Source organism: Camellia sinensis, chromosome 9 (genome assembly GCF_055761805.1).
Source record: "Camellia sinensis isolate YWXY chromosome 9, ASM5576180v1, whole genome shotgun sequence".
Taxonomy (NCBI): Eukaryota; Viridiplantae; Streptophyta; class Magnoliopsida; order Ericales; family Theaceae; genus Camellia; species Camellia sinensis.
Genome location: NC_138969.1, coordinates 178641425 through 178656244, shown reverse-complemented (window position 1 = coordinate 178656244; position 14820 = coordinate 178641425). Strand labels below are relative to the sequence as shown.

General features: G+C 38.2%; 1 protein-coding gene and 1 long non-coding RNA gene across 2 annotated transcripts; one reads left to right on the top strand and one right to left on the bottom strand.

Moving 5' to 3' along the window:
* Positions 1 to 742: 742 nt before the first annotated feature.
* LOC145800023 (protein FAR1-RELATED SEQUENCE 5-like) lies at positions 743 to 3708 on the top strand. Its single transcript, XM_082889680.1, has 2 exons — positions 743 to 937; positions 1201 to 3708. The coding sequence occupies exons 1-2, from the start codon at positions 933 to 935 to the stop codon at positions 3131 to 3133; spliced, it is 1938 nt and encodes a 645-aa protein (XP_082745806.1). The 5' UTR covers positions 743 to 932; the 3' UTR covers positions 3134 to 3708.
* Positions 3709 to 13333: 9625 nt separating this feature from the next.
* LOC145800020 (uncharacterized) lies at positions 13334 to 14467 on the bottom strand. Its single transcript, XR_014341366.1, has 2 exons — positions 14388 to 14467; positions 13334 to 13559 (listed from the first exon to the last, which is right to left on the bottom strand). It is a non-coding gene; the product is annotated as an uncharacterized LOC145800020 (long non-coding RNA).
* Positions 14468 to 14820: the final 353 nt, after the last annotated feature.

Below are 14820 nucleotides of genomic sequence, written 5' to 3'. Positions count from 1 at the left end.
AACAGATTTAAAAAAATTTCATCTCCATACTATCAAAACTACTTTAAAATTAAGTCAGGCTAGGTCAATTTTAACGAATTGATCGCATCCGTGAGCACCACCTAATACCCAAACACACGTCCATAAATAAAGTAGCTGCCTCATTTGTGTGGGACACCGACACAGGCACTCCTTACATGGATGTATGTTCGAGTTTAAAAATAACAAAAAATTTTATTTTGCCCACGTATTATTAGTCAAAAATTGATATAATTCATATTTTCTAAATTATATCAATTTTATATTTAAATTATTTGATTTTGTATCAATTTCACTCCATCGTCAATTGTCATCTATAATTAGATAGAATATGCTAACGTGAAACTAAATTTCATTTTACCCCTCAAACTATCTCTTATAAATCAATTAGAACCCTGAATATAAAAATAAATAAATAAAATAAAATATTTAATAATAATTTTTTTTTATCTAAAAAAGTGAGAAGAATGAATTTTAAATAAAAACGATTTGAGTGTTTGTGTTGTTGAGTAATCTCCAAGAGAATTATTACTAACTTGGGTTTTGTTTAAGTGTACAACCCCCTTAAGGTTGCACACCATATGCAAGCCAATTGTTAGCCGTTAGATTACAATAATTGATCAAGACCATTGAATTGTTTCATCGTGAAAAAGTTGAAATCGGGGCAACCGGTTAATGCTTGTATTTGCATGATTGCATCCCACTCACTCTCTGTATTTCATCTCTATCTCTCTCTGTGTAAGGTTGAGTCAGTGTAACCCTTGATTTTCATTAACAGCGAGAAGCCCCTGCTGGGTTGGTTCCATTGACGAAGTTCTGTAGGGAACAGTATAACAGGCGATTTCCAACAACAACGGAACTACAAGGCTGTGTTGGTTCCATTGCTGAAGTGAAGCCCTTCTCTCCAACTAGATATGAGGTATGGAGCTGTCCCCCTCTCTCTGTCTCCCTCTCTGTCTCTCTGGCCTCTTCACTTTAGCTATTTTCCCTCAACTAAACCCCCATCCTAACTTCAACCGCTCTACGCTTTGCTCAAACGGAATCCCTCCATTGGCAACTAACCTTTCTCTTTCTCAAGAGAGTGTCTGTGTTTGCACAAATAACTAAACCGTGTGAAAATGTCCTGTTTGTGTTAACATTTTTCGGTCGTCAAGTAATTGTTTGAACTAATGTCATGTGCAGTATGGCCCCAGCGGAAGTTAAAAGGGAAGGTGATGATTATGAAATTCCAAATGAAGCATATGACATTCGTTTGATGAATGAAAGTCTGGCGGAACCTTATCATGGTTGCGAAGCTGGTCCGAGCAATGAAGAAGCAACCAACATGAACGTTGAAAATGGCGGAGCCGATGTGGAAAAAGAAATGGTTGACGATGCTCATCGCAATGACATGGTTGGTGATGTTGAACGTGCTATTCTGGAACAGAAATTTGATTCGGTCGAAGATGGGAAAGCTTTCTACAATGCGTATGCTAAAGCCAAGGGATTTAGCATACGAAAATCCAGATTTAACACAAACAAAGAGGGAAAGGTCGTTAGTAGGCTGTGGTTGTGTTCAAGGGAAGGTCAGAGATTACCAAAATACTTGCACTGTGTTGCTGAGAAGAGTAGAGCTCCCAAGGCACTAACAAGAGTAGGTTGCAAAGCCCAATTTCGCATACGGTACGATGCAAATGCTGGTGAAGGGGGAAAGTATGTTGTGACTCACTTCATCGCAGACCACAACCATGAATTGGCGAAACAACACTGTGTGATGTATCTGAGGTCACATCGCAGTTTAAACAGCGCTGACAAAGTTCAAGCAATGGCTATGCGCAATGTCGGTGTGAAGACTAGCCAAATCATGGACTATATGGTAAATCAATCCGGGTCTTATGAGAATGTTGGTTTCATCCGTACGGATCTGCACAACCATATTCAAGCCGAACGTAGAGCAGAAGTTGAGGATGGTGATGCACAGGGTGCGTTGGTTTACCTATGTGCAAAACTTGATGTTGATGCACGTTTTTTTCACAAGTATGGTGTGTGTAACGATAACAAGTTACAAAATCTGTTCTGGGCAAATTCGAAATCGCGGGCCGACTACGCAAAGTTTGGTGATGTGTTGATATTTGACTCAATTTACAGAACCAATGCATACAAGAAACCTTTTGTCATGTTGGTTGGTGTGACTAGCCACTTTAGGACCACGATATTTGCATGTGTTTTGCTAGCTAATGAGACAATTGAGACATACACATGGGTTTTGGAAACATTTGTGGAGGCGATGGGCAATAAAGCACCTGTGTCCGTACTGACAGATGGGGATAAGGCGATGCGAGAGGCAATCAGAAGAGTATTTCCAGACGCAAGACATCGATTATGTAATTGGCATCTTAGGAAAAATGTTGTTTCAAATGTTCACATAAGTGGCTTTGCACATGCTTTCAAGCAATGCATGGACATGGAAACGGATGAGACAAAGTTTAAGCATGACTGGACGACCATGGTTGAAAAATTTGGACTTCAAACCAACAGTTGGGCGTTGGAGACATATGAGATGCGTCATATGTGGGCTGAGGCATATATGCGTGGACATTTCTTTGCTAGGATGAAGAGCACTCAGCGCTCGGAGTGTATGAATGCTTATTTCAATCCCTTCCTCCAACACAAATTGAAGCTATATGAATTTGTTAGGCACTATGATCGGGCTCTTGCAAGGATAAGGTATAACGAAGCTGGAGATGATGCTGAAACAAATAACACTTTTCCGGTATTGATTACTCCATTGCGAGATATAGAGAGACATGGAGCTGAGCTATTCACCCGAAATATATTTAGAATGTTCCGTGATGAAATCTTAGAAGAGGGGAAGTTGAATGTCAAGGACGTGTTCCCTTTGCCGGATGGTCAGAAATGCTACTATATTCATAAGTACAAAGTGAAAGATAGATCATGGATAGTAACACACAGTCCAGTGGATGCTGTAATGAGATGTTCTTGCATGAAGTTTGAGTCGTTGGGGCTACCTTGCTGTCACATGATATGTGTTATGAAAGCCGAAAATTTAACGCAAATTCCCCCAACTTGTGTGCTGCATAGATGGACAAGGGCTGCAAGCAAGGATAGCCAGTAATGGCCTCAACCCTCAATTGATAGCACTGCAACACAGACGGCCCGGTATGGGATATTGAGTTCTTCGTACAATGAAATGTGTTTCTATGCCTCGCAATCAACGGAAGGTTTTGAAGAGGCTAGGGATGCATGTCTTCCGATGACGAGCCGGATGAAGGAGTTATATGAGAGGAATCTGAACGATGAAAATGGAGACAAGGGGAAACATTCATTCCCTCAACAATTTGGAGTAGAATATCCTGATGTTGTGAAGACAAAAGGGAACCCGGGACGGGCCTCGTCCAACTGTCGAAGACCAAGAAAATGTGGGAATTGCAAATGCATTGGCCACACAAAGCGAACGTGTCCTAAGGTTCGGTTTAGCCGAACAGTGGGTAGTAACTCAAATGCAGATACAACCCACATAACTGACCGTGAGTACAATGCAGAGTCATTGCCCGTTCGCTACAAAACTGGGTTGGTGGATCCAAGTACACCGCACATTAAGCAACGACGACTATTTTTCGATGCTTCTCCTGATTCCAAGCAGCCTGTGGGCCAATACGGTAGTGTTAAAGCATCAGTGTGCAAAAATGATTCGACCACAATTGATGAGGTGAATTAGGTAATTGTATAATTTGTATGATTTACTTATTCCCTTAATTTATTAGGTAGACAATACTAGCTATTGAAAACACATGTAAATAATGTATGTAGTTTTCATTTTGCACGGATTGCTGTATGTAACGTGTAAATAATTGGTTACGTACAATGCTAGGAAATGGCACAACGTTACTTATGTACAAGGCCATAAATTGTAAATTTCCCATATTATTTAGAGTGATGTTGTCATTTGTGTTTGCAGTGACTTGTCATTTTGAAAACTAATTGAAGGTGAGATATATATGGGTTCTCTGTGTATTGTTTTGGGTGGGAAATTGGCTTATGTCTGTATTCCAATATTCCTATTGGGGGTTGCTTGTTTCTGTTCCATATTTGGTTGGATCTAACTGAAGGGTTTTTTGCAGTGTGGTTTATCAACTAACGATGTGTTTGGCTTCGTATTGATTTGTTATGACTTGTTTTCGTAAATTAGTATTATATTTCGAGTAAAATACGAATTTTGTCCATGTGGGTTTGCAAAATTACATACCAGCACATGCATTTTGTATATAATCCAAGTGGCAGTTGATTTTGGGTGTTACTTGGAGAAAGTAACCCAACGAACTCGTTACTTTATCTCCATGTCGATTGCTATATGAATTACGAGTTGTGAACAGGAGTTGTGAAATTATTTCATGTTAACTGTGAAAGTGATGGGTTTATTGTTAGTAAAATTATGGTGGGCCAATATCGACAGCAACGAAGCAGTAATCTAAAGTTGACAAGTTAAAGAGAAAATCAAGCAATTGTGGTATTGGTTCGAATGCCTGAAAAGGATGAAGACTTCTTTCGATGAACTGATGGTAACAAAGTAAAAAGTAACAAAGTACAAAGTACAAAGTAGAAAGTAAGTTGTTGTGTTGTTGTGTTTGTTTGTAACAAAGTAGAAAGTAGAAGGGAAAAAACTACTCAGAAGTTACAATGTAGAAAGTAAGTTGTTGTGTTGTTGTTCATGTCCTCTCTCTCTGCAAACATTCTGCCCTTTATAACTATTATTTCCCACGACCTCACGATCTGCCGATTCTGCAACTGCTTCTGTGCAACTTCTGTAGCTGCACGGTCATTTCCGTGTCTTGAAACCACATAAAACCTTCACTTGTACCTGTCGAAGTACATATAATTGAAGTTGCCACCTGTGCCCAAGTCCTTTTAGCCTTTCCTCGACAGATACAGACTCCCAACTCGTTCATGTTTCCTCTTGGAGGCTGGCCACTAAATCCATGAGCACTTCCAGTAACTGCTCCAGCGTGTAAGTCAGGTGGCAAGTAAGATTCAATGTTAGTTGATAACCCTTGTCTTCAGGTCGACTTGACATGTGTCCTCAATTGAATGGAGTAGTTGTTGGCAGGATGTGGGAAAAATGGGTGCAAAGATGAATTTTTTAAAAATAACCAATCATAATTTAGCTGAAAATATAAGTGAACTTTTTTTTTAAAAAAAAAGTAGTTTCCATTTTTTTGATGATAAACCCGAGATGTATATTTTGTTTTTGATATAAATAAGTTGTGTATTTTGGTTACGTAAAATGTAGGACAACAATTGTGTTTAAGTCATTACAATGCAGAAAAAGGTTATTTCAAACATATTTTCAAGTTTACCGACATTGAATAAATTTTGATTAAATTACAGGGAAAATTCAATATTTGGCAGAGTTTGATGATTCAAAGTTAGGGTCAGTAACAGTGAGTGGCCAAGTGTTGTGGTTCAGTGGCCCAATTTGCAAGGATTTTGTCTCATAATGATGAGGGACATGCCCCACAATGGTGAAAAGGAAGGTCGACAGGGAAGAGTCAATATTTGGTAGAGTGGACTTGAAGATTCGAAGTCAGAGGGCAGTTACAGTGGCAGTTATGGTGTAGACGTATGGGATCATGCCATGATGGACTGTAACGACCCAATCTTGGCAAGGCAAAACCCGGCCAAGAGGGTCCACCTCAAACGCTATAGCACCTTTACACCGCAATTCCTATATAATTCTTACATCACATCACCACATCACCAAAAGTGCATAAGACCTTTCAATTACCTAACATATATGAGATGATCTATTCAAAGACAAAAAAAAAGTATTATCATGCTACAACCCAAGCATTTCCTCCCAAAAAAAAAATATAATACATACTAATCACGAATCCATCAATACATCCAACTTCATAAGCAATATTTACAATCAACCTCCTTCATAAAAAAAAAAAGGTAAGCTTACATCCTAGAATGACCCTAAGCAAAACCTCGACCACAAGATGCCCACCTGTGATCCTTCAAAAAAATTCTAGTCTTCCAAGTTGAGGCGAGCCACACAAAAGTCTATGAATTTGAAAAAAAATTATTTAAAAGAATGAGCTAAAGCCCAATGAGTATACCAATACCATGGAGTTATAAAACTTGTTCAAAATAAAGATACTAAACATAAGAGCTTAATTGGACTTAAATTTATACAAAATAAAAATAAAAATGATGAAATACAATTTTCATAAAACGTTATCAAGATTTTTCTAAGGAATCTCATAAGGCAGAAAAAAAATACATTTGGATAATGAAAGTAAACAAAAATATAACTTTTCAATACATCTGTCCATCATACAATCCACTACATAGCCTTAGGGTCGCGTTACCTCGCGACTTAGGTGGTGACGGTACCGTTACCCAAAACATAACCATAGGAACATAGCTCATGTCATCGTAGCACTTCAATTCTTGTTTCAATGTTTCGGTCCCCGGGACCCCTTATACATACAACGACCCTTATGGTCCTTAAAACATTTCGGTCCCCAGGACCCCAAAGCATTTTGGCCCTTGTGGCCCCAAAGGCTATATTTGGTTATATGATCAATAAAATAAATACCCTTACATAACATTTCACTGCCATTCAATCATCATCATCATAAAATTTGAAAGACTCAACTTAAATAAATTCTCATAAAAAAAATTAATGCTTCATTATACAAATGAAATCATATCTTTATTAAAACTCAACCCTTGGCCTCAATAAATTTATAGATTTTCTTTTTATACATATATCATGATGAAATGTATCATTCACTTCCTTTAATTCAAAAATTATTTTCAAACTTTGTAATAAAGATAGAGGTAAGGTAATTTCCATGGTAAGTATACTCACCTCCAAAAATAGCAAAAGTGTAGATTTGAAACTCTACAAATTAATTTCCAAGAAGTGTAGAGATGCCTTCCTCCAATCCTAACAATTAGTAAATAGGATCTCAAATTAGGAAAAGCTTCCAATGAAAATTACAACATCTACAAAAATGATCCTAAATAAAATTATGCTAAGGAATGGCAAGCTAAAGAACTCCTCCAACTTCAAGTCACCCAAACAAATAACTTATCCAATCTCTATAACACCCATCCATTGAACATCTTTGAATTAGTAACTTTTTAAATATCCAATCAATTTACATGCACAATACCACCATCAATTAACTACAAAAGTCAAAAATCAACATTTTTGTATAAACTCAACAACTTAAGTAAAATCTCTTCAATCACTTATAAAATTCCTCCATAGAACATAGAGATACCCAATCCACCATTTATCAAATCAATTTCAACATATAAATTCCCTAACACCAAAATTCTCAATTTTTACATCACATTCAAACCCTAGATTAACCCAAAATCTTAATCTTCAAATCAACCATCAAATTGATCATTTTTTTTTAAACATGTAAAACATTCATAGAAACTAATTGAGAGTATAAAATTCAACAATCAAACCCCAAATCATAATAGATCTAAAATACAAAAATTTCCTCATCTCTAACTCAAAATATGTAAAACCTTAAACTAAACTTTTAGAGAAAGATTCTTACCAATTACAAGCCTCTAATCCATCAAGAAAATAAACCCCATGCTTTGATTCTTCAAAAGATTAAGAAAAATCTAGAGTTGGTGCTTCTATTGTGTTATTTAAGGATGGATTTAAGGAGTGGCCGACCGGACCTTTTTTCCGGCAAGATAAGGTGGTCGACGGTGGTGGAGATGGTGGGTTAAGGTGGTGGTGTAAGGGTGGAGCAAGGGTGTGGTGTTTGGCCTCCAAGAAAGTAAAGGAAAATGAGAGAGAAAGTAGAGAGAAGTTAGAGAATGAAGAATGAAGACAATGAAGAAAAAAAAAATTTGCACTTCTATTTTTTTTTTTTTTTGTTGAAATGGGGTGTTTGGTCACACCTACCATCAAGTTTGGAGTTGGGTTTAGATATCCTAAATGGAGTTTAACATAGGAGTGTGTTTGGCTCTAGATGAAAAGTTGGGAATATTATAATTCTACCCCCCTAAAGGAAAATTTCGTCCACGAAATTATTCATTTGTTTAGTCTAGTTCATACCTTGAAAAAGATGTGGATATCGAATTTTCATATCATCCTCCCGCTCCCAAGTAGCTTCCTCCAAAGCATGATTTTTCCACAATACCTTTACTAATGGTATGGTCTTGGAACGCAGTACTTGATCCTTCATGTCCACAATCTCTATGACTTCCTCTTCATAAGACAAATCATCCTTGAGTTAGATTGGTTGGAAATCTAACACGTGTGATGGGTCAGGCATGTACTTCTTCAACGTGGATACATGAAACACATTGTGAATGCGAGATAGACTAGGTGGTAAGGCCAAACGATAAGCAGTCTTGCCAATGCGCTCTAGTATCTCAAATGGCCCAATATACCTTGGACTTAGTTTGCCTTTCTTACCAAATCGCATCACTCCCTTCCATGGCGAGATTCGTAAAAATACATGATCTCCCACTTGAAATTCCAAATCCCTCCTCCGATTATCTGCATAGCTCTTTTGTCTACTTTGAGCCGCCTTCAACCTTTCTCGAATAATATGCACTTTATTGGTAGTAATTTGAACAATCTCTGGCCCTAACAATTTTCTCTCTCCAGCCTCATCCTAACATACTGGAGTTCTACATCTTCACCCATATAAAGCTTCATAGTTCATAGGGAGCCATCCCAATACTTGATTGATAACTATTATTATATGCAAATTCTATTAAGGTCAAGTGTTCATCCCAACTACCTCGAAAATCTAGGACACAAGCTCTCAACATGTCTTCTAAAGTTTGAATTGTCCTCTCGGATTGCCCGTCGGTTTGGGGGTGAAAAGCTGTACTGAATCTCAATTTAGCACCCAAGGCATTTTGAAGACTAGGCCAAAAGTGGGATGTGAAGCGCGAGTCTCTGTCTGAAACAATAGATACCGGCACACCATGCAATCTCACAATTTCATCCACATAAATTTTTGCTAATCGATCAAGTGAAAAGTTTTTCTTAGTAGCCAAAAAGTGTGCAGATTTGGTCAACCTATCTACAACAACCCAAATAGAGTCATGCCCCTTCTGTGTGCGAGGCAGGCCCGAAACAAAATCCATGGCGATATGCTCCCATTTCCATTCAGGTATAGGAAGAGGTTGAAGTAAACCAGCTGGGCGTTGATGCTCTGTTTTAATCTGCTGACATACCAAACACCTTGACACAAATTTTGCTATCTCTCTCTTCATATTTGGCCACCAATAACTTTCTCTTGAATTTCGATACATCTTTGTACTCCCCGGATGCATTACATAAGGTGAATTATGGGCCTCATCTAATATCTCCCTTTTTATCTCAGGCTCATTTGGAACACATAACCAATTTTTAAACATCAACGCACCATCTTCTTTAATAATAAAGTCTGACAGAGTACCATCTTTCACTCGAGCTTGGGTCTTCTCCAAAATTGAGTCTTTCCCTTGGGCTTCTCGAATGCGATCCACTAACAAAGGTCTCACTTTAATTGTAGCTAACAAGGATCCCGACTTCCCAACTGCTAGATCAACTCCAATAGATTTTATTTCATGTAAGAGACTAAATTGAATGCCCTGAATGTGAGTTAATTTCCCTGTAGATTTTCGGCTAAGAGCATCGGCCACCAAATTAGCTTTTCCTGGATGATAATTAATGGTGCAGTCATAGTCCTTAATTAGTTCAACCCATCTCCTTTGCCTCAAATTTAAATCCCTCTGTGTGAATAAATATTTCAAACTCTTATGATCAGTATATATCTCACATTTTTCCCCATATAAATAATGTCTCCACAACTTTAAAGCAAAAACAACCGCTGCGAGCTCTAAATCATGGTTGGGATAATTGCGTTCATGGCTCTTCAATTGTCTAGATGCATAGGCCACTACCCTTCCATGTTGCATCAACACACAACCGAACCCTTGATGAGAGGCATCACTATAAACAATAAATCCTTCACCACTTAACAGAATAGTAAGCACTGGGGCAGAAGTTAATCGCTTCTTTAATTCTTGAAAACTCTTTTCACAATTCTCCGTCCACTCAAATTTGGTATTCTTACGGGTTAATGTGTTAATGGTGCCGCAATCAATGAAAACCCCTCTACAAATCTACGGTAGTAGCCTGCCAACCCTAAAAAGCTCCTCACCTCGGTCACGTTAGTAGGACGATCCCAATTCACCACAGCCTCTATTTTCTTCGGATCCACAAAAATACCTTCACCCGAAATCACATGCCCCAAAAATGCGTCACGATCTAACCAAAACTCACATTTGCTAAACTTCGCATACAACTTCTTTTCTCGTAAAGTTTGCAATACCCCCAGCAAATGTTGTTGATGATCCTCTTGACTCCTGGAAAAAACAAGTATGTCATCAATAAATACAATCACAAATTGGTTAAGGTATGGTTGGAACACTCTATTCATAAGGTCCATAAATGCGGCGGGGGCATTAGTTAGACCAAAAGGCATAGCAAGAAATTCATAATGGCCGTAGCGAGTTCAAAAAGCAGTTTTCGGTATGTCTTCTTCCTTAATCTTAAGTTGGTGATACCCTGATCTGAGATCGATTTTGGAGAACACACGTGCTCCCCGAAGTTGATCAAACAAATCATCTATACGAGGCAAAGGATACTTATTACGCACCGTGACCTTATTCAACTGCCGATAGTCAATGCACAATCTCATGGTACCATCTTTTTTCTTCACAAATAACACAGGTGATCCCCAAGGCGAGACACTTGGCCTAATGAAGCCTTTATCCAATAACTCTTGCAATTGTATCTTAAGCTCCTTAAGTTCCATTGGGGCCATACGGTAAGGTGCACTAGAAATTGGGGCAGTTCCAGGAATTAAGTCAATAGCAAACTCAATTTCTCGATCTGGGGGTAATCCAGGTAGTTCATCAGGAAAAACATCTATGAAGTCACACACAATTGGTATATCCTCCAATCTTGGACCACTCAATTCGGAGTCAATCACATAGGCTAAGTATCCTTGGCACCCCTTCTTAAGCATTTTTCTAGCGGTAATAGCAGAAATAACATAAGATGGGGACGCACATCGATCTCCACAAAATCTAAATTCAGGTTCTCCAAAATTGGAAAATACTACCTCTTTCCTATAACAATCCACCGAAGCATGGTAAGAAGCCAACCAATCCATTCCCAAAATCAAATCAAAATCAAGCATCTCTAAAGGCAATAAATCCGCTACCATCTCCCTATCTCCCAACTGTAATACACAACCTCGATATACCTCCTCGATTATAACACAATCCCCAATAAGAGTAGTAATGGATAAGCAATAGCCTAGAGGTTCAATAGGTTTATCAGCATGCAAAGAAAATGATAGAGATACAAAAGAATGTGTAGAACCCGGATCAATAAGTACATGTGCCTCCCTACTGAACACATAAATAATACCTGTTACCACCTCCGGATTAGCCTGAGCATCCCGCTGAGTCAAAGCAAAAACTCTCCCCTGCGAGGTTTGTCTATCGGATTGAACACCTCCTTTATTCTGCTTGCCAAACCTAGTCCCAATCTGACTTCCTCATCGGCTTCCCCCTCGGCCGGCACCTGAAATTTTATTACTACCAACTCCAGTACTAGCAGATGAAACAATTCGTGTGCAATCTCTAGCCAAATGTTCGGGTTGTCCGCAATTGAAGCAAGCTCATGTATCTCCCAAATTAGTCATTTTAGGAACTGTGCAATCTTTCACCAAATGACCCTTCTGGCCACAACGAAAACACAAGTCGGTACCAGCATGACAAACACCTGTATGTGCCTGCCCACATTGCTTGCAAACACTTCAAGTAAACTGAGATGATGTCCCACTAGACTGTCCATGACGCTAATTAGAAATGCTTTGGGTTGGGGTGGGATGCTCTCTATTTTTTTGATATGCACTAGAGCTCTTGACTGAACCATAACCATGACCACCTCTCTTTGACGGTCTATTAGATGTGTTCTCATGATGGGATGAACTAAGGTGGTGCTTCTTCTGTTGTTCCGCTAACTTCATTTCTATGACATCTTTCTCAGCTGTTAAGGCTTTATCAACCAAGGTCGAATAGTTAGTTATTCCCAATACTCGGATACGAGATTTGATGTCCAAATCCAACCCATCTGTAAAACGACGACATTTGACCTCCTCATCATCCACAAACGAAGGGGCAAAATGAGATAAAGAAATGAACTTAGTTTCATACTGAGCTACAGTCAAATCCCCTTGCTCTAGCCAAAGGAACTCTCTCTCTTTTTCATACTGATAGGTAGCTGGAAAGTACTTGTCATTGAAAACCTTAGTGAATTGGTTCCAGGTCAATCCTCCGGTGCCACTTGCCGTAAGTAGGCGTTGCGTGGCCTCTCACCAATATTCAGCCTCCTCCACCAACATAAAACTAGCAAGTGCAACTCGCTACTCGTCTGATACTTCCATCACAAAAAATATCTGCTCTGCCCTCCTTAACCAGGCTTCTGTCTCCATAGGATTGGGCGATCCAGAAAATGATGGAGCCCCCAACTTCTTGAACCTCTCAATTGCGGTGAGACGGTTCTCTGTAGGTTGCACAAATGGCCTAGACTGTGCTACATTCTGTTGTTCAAGGATGTGAGTTTGCCTCTTCGCTAGGCTAGCCATTGACTCTAAAAGGCGCTGCACACTAGGGTCTAAAAATGCTGGAGCTGCGTCAGCCCTTGGTGGTACGACTCTGTCTGAATGTCCCACTTCTGGATTGGCACATGACTCTTGAGTTTGCTCATTATGCGATTCATGTTCAATCTCTTCTTCCTGAACCCGAGGTGGAACTTCATTTCCAACACTAAGATGTGGCTCTTGCTCAGCCTCAAGTACTTCCATAAGGGGGCGACTCTTATGAACTTTTGCCTTGCCATACGCGCCTGTATAACAAGACAATTAAAACTTAGAATACTAGATCACTATTAAACATCATCACTAATCGAATTACTAACAACAATACCCAATCAACTTTAATTCTAAAGTAACTAGTCTACAGATTCATAACCTAATGCTCTGATACCAAAAATGTAACGACCCAATCTTGGCAAGGCAAAACCCCTCCAAGAGGGTGCACCTCAAACGCTATAGCACCTTTACACCACAATTCCTGTATAATTCTAACATCACATCACCACATCACCAAAAGTGCATAAGACCTTTCAATTGCCTAACATATATGAGATGATCTATTCAAAGACAAAAAAACGTATTATCATGCTACAACCCAAGCATTTCCTCCAAAAAAAAATATATAATACATACTAATCATGAATCCATCAATACATCCAACTTCATAAGCAATATTTACAATCAACCTCCTTCATAAAAAAAAAAAAGGGTAAGCTTACATCCTAGAATGACCCTAAGCAAAACCTCGACCACAAGATGCCCACCTGTGATCCTTCAAAAAAATTCTAGTCTTCCAAGTTGAGGCGAGCCACACAAAAGTCTATGAATCTGAAAAAAAATTATTTAAAAGAATGAGCTAAAGCCCAATGAGTATACCAATACCATGGAGTTATAAAACTCGCTCCTACCAATAGGGTTCAAAATAAAGATACTAAACATAAGAGCTTAATTGGACTTAAATTTATACAAAATAAAAATAAAAATGATGAAATACAATTTTCATAAAACGTTATCAAGATTTTTTCAAGGAATCTCATAAGGTAGAAAAAAAATACATTTGGATAATGAAAGTAAACAAAAATATAACTTTTCAATACATTAAGATTTCCTGTCCATCATACAATCCACTACATAGCCTTAGGGTCGCGTTACCTCACGACTTAGGTGGTGACGGTACCGTTACCCAAAACATAACCATAGGAACATAGCTCATGTCATCGTAGCACTTCAATTCTTGTTTCAATGTTTCGGTCCCCGGGACCCCTTATACATACAACGACCCTTATGGTCCTTAAAACATTTCGGTCCCCAGGACCCCAAAGCATTTTGGCCCTTGTGGCCCCAAAGGCTATATTCGGTTATATGATCAATAAAATAAATACCCTCACATAACATTTCACTGTCATTCAATCATCATCAAAATTTGAAAGACTCAACTTAAATAAATTCTCATAAAACAAATAATTAATGCTTCATTATACAAATGAAATGATATCTTTATTAGAACTCAACCCTTGGCCTCAATAAATTTATAGATTTTCTTTTTATACATATATCATGATGAAATGTGTCATTCACTTCCTTTAATTCAAAAATTATTTTCAAACTTTGTAATAAAGATAGAGGTAAGGTAATTTCCATGGTAAGTATACTCACCTCCAAAAATAGCAAAAGTGTAGATTTGAAACTCTACAAATTAATTTCCAAGAGGTGTAGAGATGCCTTCCTCCAATCCTAACAATTAGTAAATAGGATCTCAAATTAGGAAAAGCTTTCAATGAAAATTACAACATCTACAAAAATGATCCTAAATAAAATTATGCTAAGGAATGGCAAGCTAAAGAACTCCTCCAACTTCAAGTCACCCAAACAAATAACTTATCCAATCTCCATAACACCCATCCATTGAACATCTTTGAGTTAGTAACTTTTTAAATATCCAATCAATTTATATGCACAATACCACCATGAATTAACTACAAAAGTCAAAAATCAACATTTTAGTATAAAATCAACAACTTAAGTAAAATCTCTTCAATCACTTATAAAATTCCTCCATAGAACATAGAGATACCCAATCCACCATTTA